The sequence below is a fragment of the Dromiciops gliroides genome, chromosome 1 (assembly GCF_019393635.1).
Source record: "Dromiciops gliroides isolate mDroGli1 chromosome 1, mDroGli1.pri, whole genome shotgun sequence".
Taxonomy (NCBI): domain Eukaryota; kingdom Metazoa; phylum Chordata; class Mammalia; order Microbiotheria; family Microbiotheriidae; genus Dromiciops; species Dromiciops gliroides.
This window is the reverse complement of record NC_057861.1, coordinates 62,931,963-62,958,238: the sequence shown is the minus strand read 5'-3', so window position 1 is coordinate 62,958,238 and position 26,276 is coordinate 62,931,963. Positions and strand designations below refer to the sequence as shown.

Below are 26,276 nucleotides of genomic sequence, written 5' to 3'. Positions count from 1 at the left end.
TGAAAACACACAGGAGGAAAAACCCTGGGATTTTTTTTTTCTAAGGGTGTAAAATATACATACAAATAAAATGTTCCAATGGACAAAAAAAAAGAGTAAACCATATTTCAGTGAAACACAATTTACATTAAAAGGAGTAATGTGAGATCAGACTAGAAAGAAAGGAAGATTGGCTCCATTATTACCCCCAGATATAGCTGGAGTTTGAGAAGACATGGAGAAAAATATAGTGGATAAAGCACTGGAATTAGAGAAGAAAGACTGTGTTCAGGTCTTGATTCTGCCACTTACTAGCTGGGTAGTATAGTGCACGGGGCCCTGTCTATGGACCTAGGAAATCTTGACTTAAAATCTTGTCTCAGACATTCTTAGCTCCTGTGATACCCTGGTCTGATCACTTAACCTCTTTGATCTTCAGTATCTTCATCTGTAAAAAGCTTCAGAAACTGCTTGCATTTTACTCCCTTAGTACTGGGAAAGGTTAGGAGTTAGGGCTGGGGTAGAGGGGCTATCCTCCATACTTTGTTCCCTTCCCAACTTTATGCTTTTCAGGTTCTCTTCTGCTCTTGCCGTGAATTAAATGCCAAGCATGGGGCCACTTTTGAACCACATGGAATGATTTAGAATTACAGACTGTCATAGAATCTCAGTTCGTAAGACTGCTGGAGATGATCTAATTCAACCTCTTCCTTTTACAGAAGGGAAAATGAGAAGTGAAATGTGTTGTCCATAGTGACACAATCAGTCATAAGCAGGTCTACAGACTATGTCTTGATCCTCACTCTAGCATTTTCTACTCAGCCATGCTTTCTGGTTCCTAATGACTGACACACAAGACAATGGATTTTACTACTTATGTGATATTGGGCAAGTCACTTAACCTCTCCAGGCCTGTTTTCCCCCCACATGAACATGGAACTAAAAACACTTAATTCCTGCCTTAATCTTGAGATGAGAAGAATTAATGACAGTATTTGTGACATGCATTGAGTTCTCAGAAAGAAGGAGCTAGATAAATACAAGGTGGTGTTCCTAATTATAATCATCTCTATTTTCAAAGCCTTCATGCCTCAGTATGCTTTGTTAATTGTGTTTCTCTAAAGCTGGTACCGTATCTTTTCCATCATGAGAAGCATTTTGTTGTAATAAAAAGAGAGCTGGATTTGTAGTCAGATGGCCTGGGTTTGCATCCCAGCTCTAGAATTTGTCAGCTGCATAGTCTTCAGTAAGTCACCTCCCTTTGAGCCTCACTGTCCTAATCTATGTAAAATGGGAAGGATATTTATACTAACCACATAATAAAATTGTTGTGAGAAAAGAACTTTGTAAACCTTAAAGCTTTATAGAAATGTAGTGTTTTTTTTCTTTAGTGGGAAGAAAGCACCAAGAGGGAAGTGGTCAGTGAATTCCTATTCCAAGAACTGTTAGAGAACCTTGAGCAGAGGTTCTGGACCTGATGTATGCAAACACCACCTCTCTGCCCACCTCACCTCCCAGCCCCCCACAAAGGATCTATGGTTGGATTTCAGGGAGTCCATATAATTGGGTAGGAAAAAATACATATTTTTCTTACTAACTTTGAACTGAAATTTAGTATTTCCTCCTGTTATGAATTTTTTAAAAAACAGTCTGAAAAGAGAGCCACAGCCTTCCCCTTACTGCCAAACGGGTCCATAACACAAAAAAGTTAAAAACTCCTGGCCTAGAAGCAACTCTGGTGTTTTGAGAAGAGGCATAGACTGACAGAAAATTTCAGCCACCAAACTCATTGTGTGACCTTATGCAAGCCACCTGTCCTCCCTAGGCCCTTTCTCCATCCTCTATAAAATTAGGAGATTGGACTAAATGGTCTTTTTGTTTTTCAGGGCAGTGAGGGTTAGGTGACTTGCACAGGGTCACACAGGTAGTAAGTGTCAAGTGTCTGAGGCTGGATTTGAGCTCAGGTCCTTCTGAATCCAGGGCTAGTGCTCTAAATGGTCTTTAAAAGCCTTTCTATCCCTGACCATCTATGTTTAGATGATATCTTAGGTCCCTTCTAGCTTAAATTCAACGATTATTCTGTCTTATCAAATTTATTTTCATTGATTTTTCAGCTGCCATACCTAAACAATTTGTTAAAGGAGCTATCATCCTCCAGGAGAAAGTTCATGTAACACATTTGAAAAGATTGTGTCAAAAATGAGACCTTAACCTTCAAATTTATCCTTGGGGACTGCTTATACTAACACTGCCACATGGTATGTGGGCACTTGTTCTTAGGATAGTATCTACTACTAGAATTGTTCTGCAGTTTAATCCATCAGAGCTGTTTAAACATGGGCCACATGCCTCAGGAGACAGTGAGTTCCCCATCATTAGTTGTCTTCAAGCAGAGGTTAGCTGACTGCTTGTCGGGGATACTGTAGAGGGAACTGTTTCCTCCTTAAGGTAGGAAAAAAAACATGATAGAGACAAAAGAGAACTAGGCAAGTGCTCCGAGAAATTTAAAGAAGTAGAGTGCATGTAGAGGCAAGGTTAGGGAACTCCTCAAGAAGGAGATGACATCTGAATGAAAGTGGGATAGAGAAGGGGTGGAGGGAGGGAAAGCCTATTCCAAGGATGGGGGATGGCAAGAACAAAAGCATAGAGAGAACAGAACTAGCCCTGAGATTGGTGGCTGGACAGAGCCAAATTTGACAATACCTCTATAAAAATTTCCACCTTTGTGGGGTTCTCCATTATAACAAGAGCTCACTTACTAAATGAAACTCAGCCATACCTAAAGGTAGGGTGTAATCTTAGTCAGTGGCCTAGAGAAGGTGGCCCATTTAAATCCATTCTCACTGAGTCATTCCATATGGTCTACAAAGAATTCGGTTTATTTTTAAGATGTTTCAGCATATCATATGGAAACTGACATAGAGCTATGATAATTGTTTGAATTTATGTAGCTCTATGACCATGGGTAAGTTGTTGTAGTCCAGATGGCCTTTGACCACATTTTGGTGTTCAGTCAGCAGATTCCTTCATCTACATCATTCCTCTTAATCACAAATTATGTCAGATTAGTATCATAAAATTATAGATTTAGAATTGAAAGGGTTGCTCATAGTCATCTAGTCCAACTCACCTCATTTTACTTGAGGAAACTGAGATAGAGATGTTAAACAACTTGACCAAGATCACACAGCTAGTAAGTAAGTACCAGAACTGGAATTTGAACTTGGGTATCTTCATTGCAAAACTAGCATTTTTTCACCACAGAATTATGGAATCTTCCAGTTTACAAAATGCTTTCCTAAGAGTATATGAGGTAAGCCATGTGTCCCCATTTTACAGAGGAGGAAGTGGAGGTCCAGGAAGGCGATGTGTATTGACCATGATCTAATTCAGTTTTGTGAATCCCAATCCAAACTCTCAATAAATATTTATTGAATTAAATAATAATTGAGACATTCAATTGGGTGGTCTTACTATCTTATTGATCCAGTTCTATCTACTTTTTTTGTGCAACTCAGACATAATTTAGGAGATTATTTGTGCAAATTAAAACAACTGAGGTACCCACCTCATACCTATCAGATTGGGTAAAGTGACAAATGGTAGAGTGGATGTGGGGAGCTAGAGCTGTGAAGTAGTCAAACCATTCTGGAGAGCACTTTGGAAATATGCCCAATAGACATATTCTTTCATCCAGCAATACTGCTATTAGGGCTATACCCCAAAGAGATCTAAGAGATCTAAGCTCTTTTTATGGTGGCAAAGAATTAAAAGTTGAAGAAATGCCTATAAAATGGGGAATCACTGAACTTTTGGCATATAATTGTGATGGAATACTATTGTGCTGAAAGGAATCATGAAGGAGATGGTTTCAGAAAAACCTAGGAAGACTTCTATAAACTGATGCAAAGTGAAGCGAACAGAACCAGGAGAATATTGTACACTGTCATAATAATGTTATAATGATGATCATCTGTGAAAATCTTAACAACTCTGATCAATACAATGATCCATGGCAGTTCCAAAGGACTCATGATGAAAAATGCTATTCACCTCCAGATAGACTCTGAGTGCAGAGCAAAGCATACTTTTTTTGCTCTGTCTTTTTTGTGCCTTTTTCCCCTCACAGCACAGCTAATATGGAAATGTGTTTTGCATGACTTTATATGTATAATGAATATCATGTTTCTTGCCTTCTTAGTGGAAAGGGGAGAGAGTGGAGGGAAAGAATTTAGAACTGAAAATAAAAAATAAAAATGAGAAAAAAAAATATATATATATATATATTTTTTTTAGTGAGGCAATTGGGGTTAAGTGACTTGCCCAAGGTCACACAGCTAGTACGTGTTAAGTGTCTGAGGCTGGATTTGAACTCAGGTCCTCCAGACTCCAGGGCCAGTGCTCTATCCACTATGCCACCTAGCTGCCCTGAGAAATATATTTTTTCAAAGAGCTTATTATTGATGAGACAATGGGAAGAACTAGAGATCCTAATGTAAAGAAACAAATTAGACCTCAACTTTGCAGAATAGGAGTGACTCATGCCTAGAATTGATTATGTATGAGTATGCCTTATTCAAAAGGAACAAAAAAATTTTTCCCCAAGGAATAGTCACAAAAGTCACAGAAATCTGAGCTGGAAAGGATTTTAGAAGCCATATAATCCAGGCTGTATGTGAACAAGAATGATCTCTGCAACATTACCTTGGGAAGGGTCATCTAGACTTTGAAGCCTCAAGCAAAGGAGGCCAGCTTCACCAGTACTTGTTGAAAGTGCTCATTCTATTTTTGAATAAGAAGTATTTGGTTTTTTTGTTGTTGTTGTTGTTACTATATGTGTGACCTTGAGCAAGGCATTTACCATTAGTGAGCCTCTTAAAATGAGGGGTTGGGGGGCAGGTAGGTGGCAAAGTAGATAAAGCACTGGCCCTGGATTCAGGAGGCCCTGAGTTCAAATCTGGCCTCAGACACTTGACACTAGCTGTCAAGATACACTAGCTGTGTAACCCTGGGCAAGTCATTTAATCCTCATTGCCCCACAAAAAAAAATGAGGGGTTGGACTCTGTTATCCCATCATCTGAAAGAAACCAAGATTGTCTTGTATAACAAAATGTTTGGTAAATTAATTATAGCCCTTAAATGTTATCTAAACAAATTCTTATGATAGCTTTGAGTGGTAGGTAGTGTAAGTATTATTATGCCCATTTTATAGCTGAGGAAGCTGAGGCTTCAAGAACCATTAGGTAGAAGTGAAATGTGACCTGTAATAAATATTAGCATTAGGATTTGAACACTGACTTTCTGACTCTAAGGCCAGTGCCCTTTCCAAAATACACTTCTCTCACTTAAGATAGATCATTTATTAAAGGAACTACTTTATGCTTTATAAAGCACCTTTTTCACAATAATCCTGTGAGCTAGATAGTTTGGGCACTTTTACCCATGTTTTACAGGTAAGAAAATTGACACTAAGTCACATGACTAATTAACAACATCCTCTATGTTCATCTCAAGTTTCTGAACTTGAACTCCTAATCCAGGGTTCTTTATACCTTCCCATATTGCCTCTCCATCAGAATCTCATCCTCATCAGCCTTCTTCTTGTATTTGTACGTGCAGATCTCTTCCTTTCCCCAACTTACACTCTCCAAAAGCAGCAGCGTTTGGCAAAAATAGGGACCGAAAGTCTTTGACAGAGTGCCAGAAGGAGATGTTTGTCAAGGAAGGAAATTTGGTATTTCATAATTGTGTGTGCATGTGTGTTTTCAAAAGAAAAACCAAAGCAATGAGCTCTAATTATATGACCTTCCCTGAGATTGAGTGCTGCTTCCATGAGGATAAAGAGTAGAGGCAATGGGGAAATTTGGGTTAGAGTCCTATCTTTACCACACATGACCTTGAGTAATGTAACTTGGCTGTATCCATCTTCTCACCTATAAAAAGGGGACAATGATACTTATACTCCTTTTCTCCCACAGTTGTTAAAGGATCACACAGAGTAATAGTATTGTAGAGTGAAGAGATTTTAAGCCAGGAGAACCCTTTGAGGTCATCTAGTTTCAGGCCTTCAGTTTCTATTTTAAATGATTCATTTAAAGTCTCACAGGTAGTAGAGATGGTATTCAAACTCAGGTCTTTTGACTCCAAATTCAGCACTCTTTTTACTAAACTCTTTTCACTAGAAGAGACACTATCTCTTCCTGTACATAAATTACTTTGTTCCCACAAAGCACCATATAAATATAGGCCACAATTCTTATTGATAACATAGAATTAAGTGTGCATGGACTCTTTTTGTAACCCTATAAATGTGAGTTGTTGTATAGACATATAATCTGAGTACCTAAAGATACACATTTATACTCTTAGGTGCATCTAATTTACATCTTTCAGATCATGGTAGCTTTTCTGAGGGAGTGTTAATGTGCCACTTACTCCCTAATACACTGCCTGTTTTCATTTCCTACCTCCCTACCACCCATGTCCACTCCCAGTAGGGTGCTACTATTAGTTGCAGACCCCAGCCTAGAGGCATGGCTTTTGTTGGAGCCATGGCCGCCCATGAGCAGTGCCCTCAGAAGTTGGCAGTTGGGGCTTCCCCAGTGATAGAAGAGTGCTGAGAAAAGACAGTGTCAGAGTGGGAACACAGCAAGTCTCTATGATGGCCTCTCATGCAGGTGACTTAAAGGAACACATCAGTAAGTATTTGTCATGTGCCAATCATTATGCTAGGCACTGATGATGCCAGAGGAGCAAAATTGTGGGAAGTATAAACAGCAGGAAGAAAAAGATCACATAGCAGTGAATGAGGCCCACCCACTTCCAATTGCTCTGAGCTGAGCAGAACATTGGTTGGGGCTATTTTTTGTAGGAAGTCAAGGATAAGTCAAGAGGGAGACTTACTCAGTCCCTGCCCTCTATTTCAAATTCTCAAGGTAGTACCTGGTTTAAGAAAAAAAAAAAAAACTTGAAATTATATGAATACAATTACAACATGCTTTTAATAGAAATAAAAGATAACTAGTTGGAGAAAGATTCATTGTCCACGGTTGGGCCATACCAATAGGATAAAGATGATACTGACTCAATAAATTTATAGATCTCGTGCCATACTAAACTATCAAGAATTAGACAAAATAATAATAAGTTCCAAATAGAAGGGAGAAGTTCAAGAACCTCAAGGGAAATAATTGGGGGGGGCAGGGCAATGAGGGTTAAATGACTTGCCCAGGGTCACACAGCAAAGGGGAAATAATTTTTAAAAGAAATAGGAATGAAGGGGGCCTAACATTTCAAACTGTACTATAAGATGGTAATTATCAAAAATATTTGGTACTGGGTTTTTTTGGGGGGGGGGGTTGGGTGTTTTTTTTTTTTTTGGTGAGGCAATTGGGGTTAAGTGACTTGCCTAGGGTCACACAGCTAGTAAGTGTTAAGTGTCCAAGGTCAGATTTAAACTCAGGTCCTCCTGAATCCAGGGCCAGTGCTCTATCCACTGCGCCACCTAGCTGCTCCTAAATTTTTTGGCAGAGCAATGAGGGTTAAGTGACTTGCCCAAGGTCACACAGCTAGCAAGTGTCAAGTATCTGAGGTCAAATTTGAACTCAGGTCCTCCTGAATCCAGGGCAGGTGCTTTATCCACTGTGCCACCTAGCTGCCTCCCTGGTACTGGTTTTTTAAAATAGCAAATAGGTACTAGAAGCAAATAAACATAGCCTTGGACACCAACTAGTGAAGGAAGAATTCCTTAAACTAATGGGAAAACTGAAAAAATTTTCATCTTAGTGAGGTGATAGTTGGATAAAATTGAAACTGTGTTTTTGTTTGGTCTCTTTAGTTCAGACTTCCTTCCTCTTCTCTCTCCCTTTCCTTCCCTTCCCACCCTAAGTGAAAATGTTGAATTGTTCTCTTGTTAAGACAGCCAAAGAAAATATTATGTTAAGTTCCTAGCCTAATGGTCACTGGCCGTTTTTTAATGCTCCGTTGAGAAGATTCTTCTATCTTCATCATGCCTTGTTTTCACAAATAATTCCACATCAGTTAGTGGAAGCATGGAATCTTAGAGCTCGATGGGAGCTCATTTCCTACATCTAGTCCCTCTACACTACTCCCCAAGAGTGGAAAAAAAAAGCCTCTGCTTAAACATCTCCAGTGAAGTGGAACTTGACTTCCTTCTGAGTCAGCCCACTGTTCTTTTGGACAACCCTGGTTGTTAGGAAGTTTTTTTATATGTTACATCAGTCTGAAATCTGCCCTTGGAACTTCCACCCATTGCTGTCCTCAGGGGCCAAACAAAACAAGTCCAATTCCTCATCCACATGTTAGCTCTCTGGGAGCAGTTAGGTGGTGCAGTGGATAAAGCACCAGCCCTTGATTCAGGAGGACCTGAGTTCAAATTCAGCCTCAGACACTTGACACTACCTGTGTGACTCTATTGCCTCACCAAAAAAAAAACAAAACAACAAACCCAACCCCCACACACGTTAGCTCTCCTGATACTTTGTAATAGCTCCCACATTCTCATTTTTATATCTTTAAGCTAAACATCACTCAATTCCTTCATCTCATTCTTGTATGGAATCTTGTACAGCCAGATATATGGGGCATTTTTTTCTAGTGATCTGTGTCTTAGGCCTTACCAGAATCTGCAAGCCTGAATGAAAATTGTCTTGACCCTTCCCTAATTTGACTTTCTATTCCTGACTGTACAGAACTTCCTTTCCACTCCTTGCTTTACCACAAATCCTTAACTGTGTTCCCAGCCTCAGGGTTATAATCCTTTCTTGATTCCTGATCATTCTTTTCTTCACCAGTCTTCAAGGAAATCAGGAAATCCAGTACGCAGGTGGGGAGGGACAGCATTCCAGTTTTGAGGTGCTGTTTCAGCCTTCACCTGACTGGTTTTCAAGATAATTCCCATGTTCCCAAACATACCTAGCTTCTCTTTAGGGTCCTAACTAGGTTTGTGAATGCCTAGGACTTTTTAGAGACTATATCCTGATTCCAAGTCTGGTCTTCTACTATATCTTATTGACCATTCCAGAAATGTTATATGTACACATATACATACACATGTATATATACATATATGATCAGAGAATTTCCGAGCAAGAAGGGATTTTGGAGATTATTTGCAATGACTAGCTCAAGGCTGGGCACAAAAAGGATGATTAAATCATATTATGAATTGGCATGTGTAAGTGTGAGGTCAAGAGGAAAATATTTGAAGTCTCAGCTTATGAAGTGAATCACAACTGAGACCTAGTTTTTCACATTGACTGAGTTAACTGGAGGCAGCTAGATGGTGTAGTAGATAAAGCACTGGCCCTAGATTCAGGAGGATCTCAGGTACTTGACACTTACTAGCTGTGTGACCCTGGGCAAGTCACTTAGTCCTACCATTCTTTTTTTTTTTTTTGCACGGGGCAATGAGGGTTGAGTTAACTGATATCCAGAGACTCTCCTGTCCATGCTGCTTTTAACATTTGAGAGTTTCCCTTTTCTTTTTGAATACTTTTTTTTCCAATAAAAACCAAGGAGCTTGAATATTTTGAAGTTAGTTCAAATTAGCTTCAAATTCTCCCATTCTAGTCAACTCTAATTTGGGTCAAAGTACTTCCCTTTTTCAATCTTGATTTCCTCTCCTTTAAAATGACATAATTGGAGCAAATAATCTCCAAAATCCCTTCTTGCTCTGAAATTCTCTGATCATATATGTGTGTGTGTGTGTACGTATAACATTTCTGGAATGGTCAACAAGATATAGTAGAGGACCAGACTTGGAATCAGGAGACCTGTATTTGATTCTTGGGGGGGGTGGTGGCAGTTGGGGTTAAGTGACTTGCCCAGGGTCACACAGCTAGTAAGTGTTAAGTGTCTGAGGCCGGATTTGAACTCGGGTCCTCCTGAATCCAGGGCTGGTGCTCTATCCACTGCGCCACCTAGCTGCCCCCATTTCCTTTTTTTGTTTTGTTTTTTTGCGTGGCAATGAGGGTTAAGTGACTTGCCCAGGGTCACACAGCTAGTAAATGTCAAGTGTCTGAGGTCATATTTGAACTCAGGTCCTCCTGACTCCAGGGCCGATGCTCTATCCACTGCGCCACCTAGCTGCCCCTTGCCTGTATTTGATTCTTGACATTGTCATTTATATATTAATATTTTGGTGTCTTGGTTTCCCTATCTGTAAAATGGAGGTAATACTTATACTTTGCAGGATTATTATAAGAGAAAGGTCATTTTCTAAAGTTTAAATGTGTTATAAGAGTATAAGTGATTTTAATTTGTGTCCATCTGTAAGAGTTTGGGTAAACTTTGAAAGGTTCTTTGCTTGTCTTAATATCCCACAGAGATAATCTGTGTATTTCATTATATGATATTTCCCACTATATTGTCACAAACTCTCCTAAGCACATGATTCACAAGGTTCAAAGAATGAACACATTTATTTACAGGTAAAATTCAAAAAGGATTCACAACAGAACTTATAGAAAATAATGAAACTCATTTTTGACTAATCTTTCCCCAGAGACCTTTGTAAATTTAGTTACATTCATGCCCTAGGTAGGGATTCTTACCTCACAGCAGTTCTTCTGTGGTCTTATATAGGTTTTCTACTTCATAGCAGTGTCTCCTTAGCCCTAACTAGCACATTGTTCTTCCCACAGCTTTCTGTAACTCCCCAGTAGATGGTGTCAGTTGTTCTGTTTCCTGGGGAACTGGCTCTCTGTCTTGTGCCTTATGGGGAGTGGCATTGGAGAGCACCTGTCATTGCAGGCTGTGTTATAGCTAAAAACACAGTTTCCTATCAGGGTACATCCATTCTGTAATCTTCCCTTGTACTGTGGTTCAAATTTCTAGACTCACGCAAGAGTCCTTCCATGTTTCAGGAAAATAGTGCTCTTCATTTCTTTACCATCCCCAATACCAATTTGGATCAGGGTGAATTTCAGTCTAATTCTTTCTCCCCTAGCATGCAGAGAGTGTACTTCTGACCCACATCAATGTTTCCCACAGGTACAGAAGCCAAACAGGGCTCCCTATCTCCCTCCTATTCCTGAGTTCTAACTCTAACTTTAAAACTGTCCTCTTATGTAAAATGTAGACATCCCATTAACACCATGTTAGGACTTTGATTATGTCTTCTTGACAGGATGTGAATGAGTTCCTTTTCCTGGTTAAAGATGATTGATTTGCTCATGACTATTGTAGAATCATAAGACTTGGACTTAAGTATTACAATGGGAGGAGCAGATCTTTTAGAGCACTGCATTGAGCAGAGAAACCAGACTTGAGAGAAGATACCCACAGAGAGAAAGCTTGAATCACTGGGGAGGAGGAAGATGCACATCAGTTTAGTCCTCCTCAGGGAACTCCAGAACCCCAGATACGGATGTGTTGGAGAAGCAGTGGCAGATGTTCTTGGACCCAGACATGGGCATGGAGAGTGTTAGAGCCTTTCATCCCTAAAGGCAGCGATGTATTGCCAAGATTTATTATACCCAGCCTATTAGAGAGAGGGAAAAGGTGTTTCTAAACAGCAGAGTTCCTGAACTGAGCCTCATAAAAATGAGTAAGCATGTGGCTTTGGAACTGAAGGATCAGCAAGGGATAAAACCATGATGGAGTGAAGGAAGCATGGATTTTACCCTTCCTACCACTGTGAGTTATGCTGACTGTGCAAGTCTGATAGAAAAGGATTGACTCCCTAGCAATGCCAAGTAGCATTTCCCTTCAAGAGTAGTCTTAACTATAGGATATGTGCTAAAAATTTGGAGGAATATATAGGTCTCAGGCAGAGTGGTACTCACTACAGGGAAAGAGCATTATTTTGACTCTTTAAAGGATCATGTATGAATCCTTTGCTTTTTCTTTTTTAGGTAAAGGATGATCTACATATTATTATGCCAAGTATTTGCATGGGAAGTGATAATGGTCCTATTATCTTTTCTTTTTTATTTGGGGGGGGCAATGAGGGTTAAGTGACTTGCCCAAGGTCACACAGCTAGTAAGTGTCAAGTGTCTGAGGCCGAATTTGAACTCGGGTCCTCCTGAATCCAGGGCCAGTGCTTTATCCACTGCACCACCTAGCTGCCCCGCTATTACCTTTTTTAAAGAGACCAAGACAGACAAATTTTGAAGTTCCTAAGGGAAACCACTGAGTGAGGACATGAAACCAGACAGTGATTTATAGGAAACCCTCTCTAACCCAGTTGGAATCCAATCTGTGTCAGATCAGATTTGGGGGTTCTGGGTCATAAATTACATTGTACTTGTCTGAAGCTGCTTCCCTTGATATCCAGAATATTGAGATTAGATTATAACTAGGGTCAAATCTTCTTCTCTCCTTTGCCCAAAACATGTGTCTTTTATATATCCTTGGAATAAATAGGAAATTAGGATTCTATATATAATAATTTAGTTTACTCAGTATATTAGGATTTGGCATCAGGAAGATCTCATTTTGAATTCTGCCTCAGACATTTACTAGTTGTGTTGACACCCTGGCAAGTCACTTAGCCTCTCTCTGCTTCAGTTTCTGCATCTTTAAAATAAGGGTGATAATAACATCCATGTGTAATGTGTACCCTTATTAGTATGGAAATTCCTTGAAGGCACAGATTTGCTGGTACTTGTATCCCTAGTGCTATGCCTGAAATATAGTTAAGTGCTTAATAAATGCTTTTTCATTCATTCATTCACCTACCTCGCAGGGTTGTTTTAAGAATAAAATGAGATAATTTATATAAAGTACTTTTCAACCCTTAAAGTCTTATATTAATGTTAGCTATGGTGGCAATGGCAGTGGTGGTGGTGGTGGTAGTAGTAATATTGCATACTATATAGACATGTTGAAGATTTTGTGGATTTATTTTATATCTTAAATCCTTGATATACCTATTATCTGGTTTTTGTTTGTTTTTTGCTTATTCTCTGGGGTTTACTAAATCTGCCATTATGTCGTCTGAAAGGGGAAGGCACACGCAACTAGAAAAAGGCTTCTTACAGAGGGTGAAATTTGAGCTCTCTTAAAGAAATATGGGGAAAATATGAGACCAAAGTAAGGAGTGAGAGAATTCTTGGAATTGAGGGGCAGGCCAGGGAAAGTCATGGAAGCTGGAGATGGAGTGTGCTGTGCAAGGAACAGTAAATAGGGCAGGATAGACAGATCAAAGATCCCACTGTGTTTGTTGTTCAAGACAATTCAAAAAATATTTATTAAAAGCTTCCTAAGTACAAGACCATGTGCTAGGTGCTGAGGATACCAAGATAAAAATGAAGAACAGTTCCTCCTTTCAAGGAGGTTACATTCTCCTGAGGTGATATAGCATTTACACAGAAAGATCATTTGAGAAGGGAGCAGTCAAAGGAAAGGCTTCCCATAGGAAGTGACAACTAAGTCAAACATTTGAAGCAAGAATTCTAAGAGGTGGGGAGGAATTAATCTAAAAGTGGAATGGGACCCCTCAAGAGGTGGTAGATCCTCCCTTATTGAGTGAACATTTTCTGGGTATGTTGTACAGGCGATGTTTTTTTTCAGAGATAAATTGGACAAGAAGGCCTCCAAATTCTGTGATTATCTCTTCATTCTTCTACAAGATTATAGCAAGAAACATGACTTACCTAAATTTTTCTCCCATACTTCTCTGTGCAAAGGTGCTTAATTATGTTGAAATAAATTAACTTTTACACAGGTAATTTGATTAAAGCTAGTCTCACAAGTACAGACCGTGAAAACCCATATTTTCCCTTCTTTGTATGTAAATACTACAGATAGCTCAGGCATGATAGAAGCTGATCAGACAGAAGCTGATACACCCTTCAGGGTAACTGCTGCAGCTGCTGTCTTCCTGCCCCCCACAGCTTCTCTGCACTACCATGTGCTTCGTGTGCTATCTGGTGCTGATTTAGCCAGGATTAAGGGGTTAGTCCCTGTGATTTTTGATAGACAGCCAAGCTGATTGGTCCAAAGGTAGCTATATTCACAAATCTCCCTAACTTTAGTCTACAAAAGGTCTTTGTGTTTGTGATTAGAGGTAGGTAACTGGGCTCAAGGTGGGGGTGGGGGACTTTCTGGGGAAAGAAAATGGTGCCCAAGTTATGATCTGAGGCAACAAAAAGATGTTTTGTAGTTCAGACTCTAGTCTACAGGGTATGTAGTGTCCAAATCTAAGAAAGTGAGCATAGCCACATAGAGCATACTATGAAATAACAGCTGTGAAACAATGTCATCTCATGCAACTTCTCTTTTAGAGACAGTACTCTTTTGTGGGAGCAATGCCCTTATCACTCTCCTTTTCTTCAGCATTGCTATAGTCCTAGATATAAGCTATGGTCTAGCTTATGAGAACACTGGGATCCTGTGTGAGATAGTGAATTCCCTGTCTCTAGGGAAATAAGTTGGGTGGAGGTGCTGTAGAGGTGATAAATGCAGTCAACAAGCATTTGTTAATCATTTTCTCTGTGCTAAGTGCTTAGGATAAAAAGGCAAAAACATGGCCCCTACATTGAAGGAATTCACATTCTTCTAATGGGGGAGACAACATGCAAATAACTATACATATAAGATAATATATGATGCAAATGGAAGACAACTTCAAAGGGAACACACTAACAAGGAGGCAAGGGAAAGAGGTACCTGGAAAAACCTCTGGCAGAGGGTGAGATTTGAGCTACCTCCTGAACAAAGCTGCTTCTTGTTGTTGTTGTTGTTGTTGTTGTTGTCGTTCCTTCATACTCAAAGAGGATCGTGACATCAGGACAATGTCATGACTTTCAGTGAATTGGATTTACTGAGGGAGAGCTGTACAAAGTCACCAGCCTCACTCTTTTCTTATAGCCATCTGGGTTCAGTGGCAAATTATACATCGAGACAACTGGAGATGGCCCCAGATATTTGAGGTAATCAGGCATAAGTGACTTGCCCAGGGTCACACAGCTAGTAAAGTGTCAAGTGTCTGAGGCCAGATTTAAACTCAGGTCTTCCTGACTGCAGGGCCAGTGCTCTGTCCCCTGAGCCACCTAGCTGCCCCTGAAAGAAGCAATGGAAACAAGGAAGTGAGGAAGGAGAGCATTCTTGGCATGAGGGGCATCCAGAAAAAAGACACTGTGGCAGGAGATGGGAAGTAAGTATAAGGAGATTAGAAAGGTAGAAGAAACCAGGTTTTGAAGAGCTTTTAGAGCCAAACAGAACATTTCATGTTAGATCTTAGAAATAAGGGGCTACTGCAATTTGTTGAATGGAGGAGGGGATGACATGGTTAGACCTAGACTTTAAGAAGTTCACTTTGGCCCTGAGTGAAGGATAGACTAGATCGGGGAGAGACTTTGAGGCACAGAGACCAATCCCAGGAGGCTGTGGCAGTGGTTCAGGTGAGACTTGATAAGGGCTTACACCAAGGTAGTGGCTGTGTAAGTGAAGAAAAGGGAATGTGTATAAGAGAGGTTGTGAAAGCAGAAATGATCAAGGTTGGTAATGGTCAGGGGTCAGTAAACTACTATTTTTGTAGGTTGGAAAGCTAAGAATGTGTGTGTGTGTGTGTGTGTGTGTGTGTGTGTGTGTGTGTGTATATATATATATTCAGGGCCAAAATTTGATATATGGAGCATTATTTGGGTGACTCGCCTTAATATTGGGGTCCCAGAAATATGAAGGACCTTTTAGGTTCCCTCTCTGCTCTGAACTGCCCTTTTTAGATATTTCTCCCAGGCCAATAAGAAAGGAGCCTCTAAGCTTTAGTTCACAAAAGGATCCGATTTTATTACTTGGGAATTAATTAGACAACAAAGGTGAGACTAATAAGAATCAAAGATAAGGAAATAGGAAAATAGAAATACAGATAAATGCTCTTAACTCTAAGCTTAACCTATTTAATCCTCAGACTGTTTCCAATTAAGCTAGTTCAAAGGAGTTTAGGGTTTTCTGTAATTAACTCACCAAACCTGAAAGTCTACAGTTGCTTACACCATGCCAAGACAGAAGGAACACGTGCCACTGGAAGGGGACTTGCCAGACAGAGCGAACTCACCACCAGCGCAAGGGCCAAGACCAATAAGACTGAGTTCTGGAAGATGCCTAGCATTCCAGAAGCAGCCTGCCTCCCTTCAGGGAGCGTTCAATCTCCCCTCCCCCAAAAGGGGAGGTCCTTCAAAAGCTGCCTATGGAGAGTTCTCCTTCTGACCTCAGTAGCATGCGTAACCTCGGGGTGGGCCAGGTGTGGCCTCTCCCAAAAGATTCAGCTAAAACTGTGATATTAATCTTTACCACAAATAATTTTTACCACTATACATATACATATATACATACATATATATATATATGTGTGTGTGTGTGTGTGTGTGTATGTGTGTGTGTATATATATATATTTTTTTATTTTATTTTATTTTATTTTTTTTTTGGTGAGGCAATTGGGGTTAAGTGACTTGCGCAGGGTCAGACAGCTAGTAAGTGGTGTCTGAGGTTAGATTTGAACTCAGGTCCTCCTGAATCCAGGGCCGGTGGTCTATCCACTGCACCACCTAGCTGCCCCCTTTATATATATTTGTAAATTTTTGTTGTATCTAAAAATATTAAAAAATCATCTGTAGCACCAGAGCAGGTGAAGGACAATAGGTATCTTGTCAACCCCTGGATTAGATGTGTGGAGTAAACAAGAGAGTGAGTTAAGGATGACACCAAGGTTGTAAGCCTATGTGAGTGGGAAGATTGTGGTGCCCTTGAATGTAATATAGAAGCTTAGAAGAGGGAAGAGTTTTGGGAGAAGGATAATGAGTTCTGTTTTGGATATGTTGAGTTTTAGAGTCTACAAGATGTCTAATTCAAGATATCCTAAAGATACTTTATAATTTAAGATTGGAACTCAGGAGAGAGGCTAGATAGGTATAGAAATAGGTACAGATATATAGATAAGTGAATCATCTGCATAAAGATGATAAATGAAGAAATGGAAACCGATGCTCACAAAGCAAGAAGATAAAATAGAAATTGAAAGAATCCACCAATCACTTCCAAAAAGAGATCCCAAAAGGAAAACTCCTAGGAATATTATAGCCAAATTCCAGAGCTTTCAGGTCAAGGAGAAAATATTGCAAGCTGCCAAAAAGAAAGAATTCAAGTACTGTGGGGCCCCAGTCAGTATAGCACAAGATCTAGCAGCTTCTACATTAGAGGATTGGAGGGCATGGAATATGATATTCCAGAGGGCAAAGGAATTGGGATTATAACCAAGAATCACCTACCCAACAAGACTGATCATAATCTTGCAGAGAAAAAAATGGGACGTTGATGAAAAAGAGGACTTTCAGCTGAATGGAAAATTTGACTTTCAAATACAAGACCCTAGAGAACCATAAAAAATTGGAGTTGGGGGACATGCCTGGGGTTGTGCAGCAGGTAGGTGACTGTCTTGTGTCTGAGGCCAGGTTTTGGCTGGGATCCCCCTGGGTCCAGAGTGGAAGCTTTGTCCACTGTGTCACCTAGCTGCCCCATGATGACATCTTTAGGGTTAAATTAAGGGGTGAGGGGAATGCACTGGGGGAGGAGGAAGGGCAGAGGTGAAATCTTACATGAACAAAATAGGAAAAGGCTTATGGAGTGGGGGAAGAGATGGGGGAGGAGCAGGGCAGTACATGAATTTTACACTCATCAGAAAAGGCTCAAAGACCTTAAACTTATCAGAGTTGCCTCAAGGAAAGATTAACACATACACCCAACTGGGTAGAGTAATCTATTTAATCTGGGCATTAAATGAGCCTAACACTCATCAGAATTGGCTCAAGGAGGGAATAACATAAACACTCAATTGGGTGGAGTAATCGCACTAATCCTGCAGGAGAATAGGAGGAGAAGGGGATAAAGAGAGAGGGGCAAAAGAAGGAAGGGCAGAGTGGGGGGACAGACAGAAGCAAATCCCTTTTGAAGAGGGATAGTATGAAAGAAGATGGATAATAGAATAAATATCACAGGGAAGGGGATAGGATGGAAGGAAAACAATTAACAATAGTAATCATGAAAAAGAGAAAAGGGGGGAAATTGTACAAAAAATATTTATAGCAACTCTTTGTGGTGGCTAAGAATTGAGAATCAAGGGAATGTCCACCAATTGAGGAATGACAGAAGCTATGGTATATGATTGTGGTGGAATGGTTTTGTGCTATAGGAAATGACAAACAGGGTGATCCCAGAAAAACCTGGAAAGACTCATGAACTGATGTATAGTGAAGTGAGCAGAGCTGGGAGGACATTGTACATAGTGACAGCAGTATTGTTCAGTGAGCAATTATAAATGACTTAACTACTCTCAGCAATGCAATGATCCAAGACATTCCTAAGGGACTAATGATGAAGCATACTATCCACCCCCATAGAAAGAACTGATAAAAAGAGCACTTGTGGAGATTACATATATAACCTGGTTGCTGTCTTGTGAAGTGGGGAGAAAAGGGAGGGAGGGAGAAAATTTTGGAACTCTAAATCTTATGAAAATGAATGTTGAAAACTACCCTTACATGTAACTGGAAAAATAAAAATAAATTAAAAAAAAGAAGTAAAAAAGGATGAGGATTGAGGAAAGACCATTAAATTTAGCAATTAAAGATCAAACTTTGGAGAGAGCAATTTCAGTTGGGTTAATAAAGTTGGAAGCCAGATTAGAAAAGTTTAGAATCCATTGAGAGAAGAAGAAATAGAAGCAACAAATATAGATGAATTTCTCAAGGAGTTTAACCAGGAAGGGGAGGAGAGATAGAAATTGATATGCTTAAATCAAGTGAGGGGTTTTTTGGTTTGGTTTGGTTTTTTGAGGATGGTACAGACATGAATGTGTTTGTAAGGAGCAAGAAAGGAACCAGTCGATTGGGAGAGGTTGAAGATTAGAATAATAGAAGGGAACAGCCTAGATAAATATGAGTTGGACTGAATAGTCTTTGATGTCTATTCCAGGTCTGATATTCTGTGATCTCCATCACCCATAATAATCCTGTACTAGCAAAGTTTATTTGGAAATGTTAGGGCTGTTATGCCAGACTTTATACTATTTTCTCTAGTAACTATTCAATAGCGTCTTTATAACGTAAAGCTTGCCTTGGTCCTATTCACCAGGGAAATGTGGGTTATTTTAATGATGAACAAAGTGGGGAGATAAATTTTTGGAGCAATTTTTTTCCAAAGCTATTTTTACTCCTCAGTTTTTTCTTCATGTCCATAAATCCTCCCCAGTAAAGTACAGCCTTAAGATACAGGAAGAAACTGAAGTGCCTTAGTAAATTATCATTTACATACAAATGTTCTACATAACTCCCAAAAGCAACCTCAGAAACATGAGTTATGGGAAAGGAGGCTATGAAGCCTTGGTACTTCTACCCTTCAGTTCCATTTCTAACTTGTTCTGTGACCTTAGAAAAGTCATTCAATCTCTTGGACCAGATAGCAGCCCTGGTACCTGTCTACAGTTCAGAAAAACAGATGATAGTGAATAAAAAGCATTTTGAACTTTCTTAGTCTGTGGAAGTAGTGTCCTGCAGATAGATATAAGGTAATCTCAAGAATGGTTCTGGGTGCATTGTACTTCTTCCTATATAATTTCTAAGTGGGTGGGGGGGAGGAGTCACTACGAGGTAGTATAGATTTCATGTCTGATATGCTTTCCTTTTCTCCTTCAGGTCTGACACAGAAGAAGTCAACTGTAAGTGAGGTGAGTTGTACCCCATATTGTCCCTTCAAGGTAGGGCAGATATAGGGCCAGGTGAGCCTGGCTTTGGGCTCAGAGCCAAAAAGGACCAGTATGGACCAAGCCCTTGCCCTGCCAGCCTGATTCTGAGCTCTGGGTTTCTGCCACATTTGGATGTCATCCTGTGTCTTTCCCACCATATCAAGCTATTGTGAACAAGTTCCACGATGCTTATCAGGAGAACTGTATTCTTGTCCTCTTCTACCACTGACTTACTTTCTGTCTTCAGGGAAGTCATTTCCTCTCTCTGGACCTCACTTTCTTCCTCTATAAAATGGAAATGATGACCTCCCTTTTCAATTTTAGAGAAGTAACTTCACCTCTCTGAGCCTCAGTTCCATATTTTGTAAAATGGAATTGGGCTAAATGGTCTCTAAGGTTCCTTTCAGCTCTAAATCCTGTGGTCTTTCTTGCCCACTCAGAGATGTTACTTCCACACTTGAGTGGGCCAGTGATCTTGGCAGTTTGGGTACTCTTTCTGCTAGTACAGATCAAAACCCTTCTATGCTTTTTCATCCCTTATAATCCGTGCCTTCTTTTCATAAATCACCACAGGATCCTCCCAAAGTTATTAGGATAAAATTAGATGGTGCATGTGACAGTGCTTGGAAATACTGAAAATGTGAGGTGGTCATAGAGGCAGTAGAAAGTTGGGAGGGACAGAATTGGACCAAAAAAGTCACCCCACCCCACACCATACCAGCTTTCTAGATTCTCCAAGGAGGGTGTTTCTGGAGTGAAGTATGAGTCCATACGCGAAAAGCAATACAGTTTAAAACAAAAAAAGAAAAAAGTGGGGCAGCTAGGTGGCGCAGGGGATAGAGCACCGGCCCTGGAGTCAGGAGTACCTGAGTTCAAATCCGGCTTCAGACACTTAACACTTACTAGCTGTGTGACCCTGGGCAAGTCACTTAACCCCAATTGCCTCACTAAAAAAACAAAACAAAAAAACAAAAAAGCAATACAGTTTGAATAAGTTAAGAAATAGGGCTTAAGGTCCAATGTAAATTTCAGACGCCAGGGAAATGAATAGGCCCAAAGCCATGAATGAAATTCAACTGGACAACTACTCTCTGCTACTTCTGCCTATACCTTAGAGCAGGAGTTCTTAACCTTTTTTGTGTCATAGACTCCTTCAGCAGTCTGAAGCCTGTGAATCCCATCTCAGTGAAATGGTTGGATGCCTATATCCATAATTAAAGGAAATTCTAAATTCCATTTAGAGGTTAGTAAAAATTAAGATGTAATTTTTTCCCATCAAAGCTCACAGACCCCTAAAATCTATCCACAGACTCCTTGGGGATCTCTGGACCCCAGCTTAAGGACTCCTGCCCTAGAAGGAATCAGCTGGCTCTGAAAAGCATGTACATATTTCTCCTACTCCAGGTGAGAGTAGAGGTGTCTCCTAGAGCTTTGGATATATTCATATAAACCCTCCCTTAACACAGGGGCAAAAAGGTGGTATCCCTCGTTCTTTCTTCCAGCCTGAATCCTACCTACCCAAAACTACTAGAGAAGGATATGTCCAGGGCCATACACATATGGCTAAGAAGAAATTGACAAATTTGGATGAGTTTATATCAAGGCTAGGAATTGCAAAGCAATTCAACAAACATTAAACAGGGCACTGTGTTAGGTGCTGGAAATACAAAGAGAAAAATGGAATAGTCCCTGTCTTCAAGGAGCTTGCATCCTACTCAAAGGGAAAGAACACTGACTACTGGAAGGATAGGGAAAGAAATCAAGTAGGTGATGGCATCTGAACTATACCTTAAAGAATCTAGGGATTCTAAGAGACAGAGGTGAATCAGCAAGCATTTATTAAGCATTTACCATGTTCCATGCACTGTGCTAAGCACAGGCAGTACAAATAAAGATCTCTGCCCTCAACAAGCTCATAGGCTAAAGAGGGAGACAGCATGCTAACAACTGTATATATACAACTATGTACATATATTGTTAAAGGCTAAAATTCTAGCTAGTCTATCTAAAATATCTAATGAGTGGTCGCCAATAAATTATAAGCTTTAGCAAGAGTTAGACTTTTAAGCATTTATTAAGGAGAATAAGAATTTGGTAAAGAGAGAGAGAAAGGCCTATATTCATCTATCTATTAAAGGGAGAGCACATTTCTAGCTCCCTTCTCCACCAGAGTCCTCAGGAAAGAGAGAGAATCAGAGCACCAGGCTCCCCCCTTCTTTCTCCCACAAGCAAACGTCACTTCCTGACGCCAAAGAAAAGACTCCTGGTCTTGCCCTCAAAGACCTTCACTTCATGGCAAAACTTTCCTATAGTAAGTCTCCAGTAGGTGGCGTCATTCCAATATATGTGTGTGTATACATACATACATATATATACATATATACACATATACACACATATATACACACATATACATACATACATACATATACACACACATACATACACACACACAAAGAGGGAGGTCATCTTGGAGGGCAGGCACTAGCATTTGGGGAAGAGGAGAAAGTAGGACAGAAAAGGCCTCTTGGCAAAGGTATGATGTGAGGGAAACCAGTAGGTGAAGAAAGAGAGAGAGAGCATTCAACATGGGGCACAGCCAACAAAAAACCAAAATCTGCATATGGAGTGTCATATGCAAAGAATAGTAAGAAAGCCAGTTTGTGGAATAAAGTATAGGAAGATTAGAACGGTCAGAAAGGGTCATGTTGTAAGGGGCTTTAAAAGCCAAACAGAATATTTTCTATTAGATCCTAGAGATAATAGGGAGCCGCTGGTATTTATTGTTTAGGGAGGTGATATAGTCAGACTGGGCATTGGTCAGATCACTTTGGCCGTGAGTGGAGGATGGACTAGAATAAGGAGAGACCTGAGCTATAAAGACCATCCAGAAGGTTATTGCATTAGTCTAGGTGAGAGATGATAAAAGTCTGTGCCAGGGTCGTAGCTCTGTGAGCGAAGAGAAAGCAGTGTATGTAAGAAGTTATAAAGGTAGAAATGAGAAGACTTGAGAAATGGACTGGATGTGTGGAATTGAGTGGATAAGTAGAATCACAGATGACCCTGAGATTGCAAGCCTGAGTACCTGAGAGAATGGTGATACTCTTGATGATAATCAGGAAATATAAAAGAAAGGAGAGTTTGGGGCGAAAGATAATGGATTCTATTTTGGACTCGTTGGGGTAAGGAGGCAGTACATTCGAGTCATGAGAGACAGCCTGTGCAAAAGCATGGAGAAAGTAAATGGAACATGAAGGTTGGGGAACAAGTAGAAGATTTTGGCTAGAGTACAGAGGACTTGAAAGAAACCTTTAAAAGTAGGCTGGAGGGGCAGCTAGGTGGCACAGTGGCTAAAAGCACTGGCCCTGGATTCAGGAGGACCTGAGTTCAAATGTGACCTCAGACACTTGACACTTACTAGCTGTGTGACCCTGGGCAAGTCACTTAACCCTCATTGCCCTGCCTAAAAACAAACAAACAAAGTAGGCTGGAGCCAGACTGTGCAGGATTTGAATATCAAGCTGAGGAGTCAAAAGCTGCAGAGAAGTCACAAAAGAGAAGGAATAAGAAAAATCCTTTGGATTTAACAATTAAAGATCATTGGTAGCTTTGGAGAAAGCATGTACAGTAGAGGGATGGGATCAAAATCCAGATTGCAAGAGATTGAGGAATGAGTAGGAAGGAAGGAAATGGAGACAGCAAGCAGAGATTACTTTTCCCTAGGAGTTTTTGACTTTGAAAAGGAGAGCAATAAGTTAACAAAAGGTAATCTCCCAAAGAAGATGGGAAGGGATGGTATGAAGGACACACATAGAGGAGTTAGCTTTCCTAAAAGTCATAGGATCATGCATCATAGACCTAGAACTGGAAGGGACCTCAGAAGCCAAGTAATCCAGCCCCCTCATTTTACAGATGAAGAAACTGAGGCACGGAGAGGTTAAGTGACTTTCTCAAAGTCACACAAGTAGTAAACAGCACTCAGATTTGAATCTTGTTCCTTTTATTCCAACTCTCATCCAACTTTTTCTCAGACAGGCAAAGGAGGGGAGGCAAGGGAGGGGTGTGATATAGCAAAGGGTTAGGGCATCAGAAAAGGGAGGGTCCTCCTACCTAGTTGGTAGACGACTGAGTCTATATGTATGAGCCCTGCAGCTGTTGCTACTTCATCAACTCTGCAAGATCTAGCCCTGAAATTCTTTGTCTATAATATTTTCATGGGGCTGAGAGCTACAAAGAGCATAATCCAACTTTCTGAAGAGAACATAGGCTTGCTAATTGTGACAATCTAAAATGTGCAATATAAAGAAATTAAACTGGCTCAAAAGAAGTATTCACCTTATCTGATGGAAGTTTAATTTTGGATGTTTTGAAGGTCTTCCAGTTTTTTGTGGACCATCTGGACTATGACAGGACTTTGATCTCTCTCCATATTGTAACAGTTCTTTCTCTTATGTAATGAAGTATCTTTTCGCTGCTTACAGTTTCCTTGAAAAGGGTGAACCTTTTGCATATGCTTCGGAATGGAGTACAGTTAGTGAAAGAGAAGTTGCCCATTTGGGAAAACACTGCCACATTTGGGTTAGCTGTTCTCAACTTGAGGACTAAGGCAAACAAACTCTGAAGTTACTTGGAGTTAGTTTCTATAAAAGACTTTTTAGTAAATCAGTAAGGGATCTAATCAAGGCTGAAAAACATGGCTGGGGTAAAGTGTTATTCATGGATCACCAATCCTCCACCATCTCCTCCTTCACCCTACCCCAACCTCTTTTTGGTCATTTGCTGTAGTTGCCTTCTCTTTACTCACTACTACCATCCCAGCTCAGGCTCTCTTCACCTCTCCCTTGGAGTATTGCAGCAATCTCTTACTTAGTCTACCTGTTTCATGTCATTTCTCCAGTCTATTCTCCACACAATTGCCAAAGTGATATCCCTAAAGCACAGGGCCAGTTATGTCACTCTCCTTCAGCTCCAGTGATTCCCTGTTGCCTATAGCATGATAGGATCAGAAATAGAGCTGGGGGGACGGCTAGGTGGCTCAGTGGATAAAGCACTGGCTTTGGATTCAGGAGGACCTGAGTTCAAATCCAGCCTCAGACACTTGACACTTAACTAGCTGTATGACCCTGGGCAAGTCACTTAACCCTCATTGCCCTGCCAAAAAAAAGAAAAAAAAAAAGAAATAGAGCTGGAAGGATCATTAAGGGTCATTGAGTCCAACTCCTTCATTTTACACATGAAGAAACTGAGGCTGAGAAGTTAAGTAACTTGTCCAGAGTCATACAGCTGGTAAGTGTTCAAGGCAGGAATCAACCCCAGGTCTTTCTGACTCCCAAGGCCAGCTATCTGTAGACTGTACCATGCTACCTCCCATATATGAGCTCACCTGTTTGACCGTTTAAAGCCCTTTATAAGCTTCAATTCAGCTTACAAGGCACAACACTCCCCTTCATGTGCTCTTCAGTCTAGCCAAACTGGTCTTCCTGTTCTTCACACATGACACTGTACCTCATATCTCTATGCCCTTATACAGGCTCTCTCCAATGGAGAATGCATTTCCTCATCTCATCCCCTCTACTTAAAATCCTTAACTTCCTGCAAAGTTCAGCCCAAGATCAGCTCCTCCAAGAGGCCTTTCTTGTTTTTCCCACCTGCCACTACTAGTCACTCCCTCCTTGAAATTACTTTGTATTTATAGGATCATAGGATCATAGTTCTAGCTGAAAGCAACTACAAAGGCCATCTTACTCAATCCCCATTTTGCAAATGAGGAATCTGAGGTCCATGGAGGTGATGACGAGCCCAAGTTCATGGAGGTAATTAGAGACAGAGCCTTGATATGAACCCAGGTCCTCTCATCGTCTTTCCACTGTGACATGTTACCATCTCAATAGTACATGCACACACATAAACACACATATATAGCATATATTTTGTTATTCTCACATGTGTACATGTTGCTTCCCCGATTGAACCTAAGCTCCTTGAGGGCAAGGACTGTTTTACATTTCACTTCATAAATTCTTTTTGATTAATGGATGTCCTTATTATAGAATTCCCTCCATTTATAATGAGCAGATCCAAAGTTAGGCAAAGTTCCTTTGCCTATCACAAGCGCCCAGAACTCTAGTTCTTTTTGCTCAAATTTGTGTCTCTCCAGCAATCTCATGGATGCAGTCATGTGGTTGCTTACCAGAAATACAAGGTTCCAAGGACAGGGACTGGAGACAGGAGGTCAGATCTAGTTCAGAAGCATGAGTCCTTTCCAAAGAATCTGCCAAATTCAGGGAACAGACAAACAAATGTAGTATGGCAATATGGAAGTAGTTAGAGACTTGGAGTAAGAAGACCTATGTTCAAATACTGCCTTTTACTGTGCGACCTTGGACATTCACTATTATAGAGTTGGTCAGAAATTTCAGATAACAGGAGAATGAATAGGTCTGAATTTAAAAATAATTCTGAAAAAATTTGTCCTACTTGCCATCTTGTGGGCTCTCATGTGTTTTTATGCTTAGGTTTGCCTTTCCTTCCTGCTTCCTCCATGTGAACTATAGCTAGACAGCCCTCATCTAACATTACCCTTAGGGGA

General features: G+C 40.4%; 1 protein-coding gene across 4 annotated transcripts in view; it reads left to right on the top strand.

Moving 5' to 3' along the window:
* PIP5K1C (phosphatidylinositol-4-phosphate 5-kinase type 1 gamma) overlaps nucleotides 1-26,276 on the top strand; it is a 142,999-nt gene that overhangs the window by 51,376 nt on the left and 65,347 nt on the right. For all 4 annotated transcript variants that reach the window (XM_043979762.1, XM_043979763.1, XM_043979766.1 and 1 more), the window contains exon 2: nucleotides 19,638-19,669. In XM_043979762.1, the coding sequence (XP_043835697.1) occupies nucleotides 19,638-19,669 (32 nt within the window). The remainder of the gene's footprint in view (nucleotides 1-19,637; nucleotides 19,670-26,276) is intronic.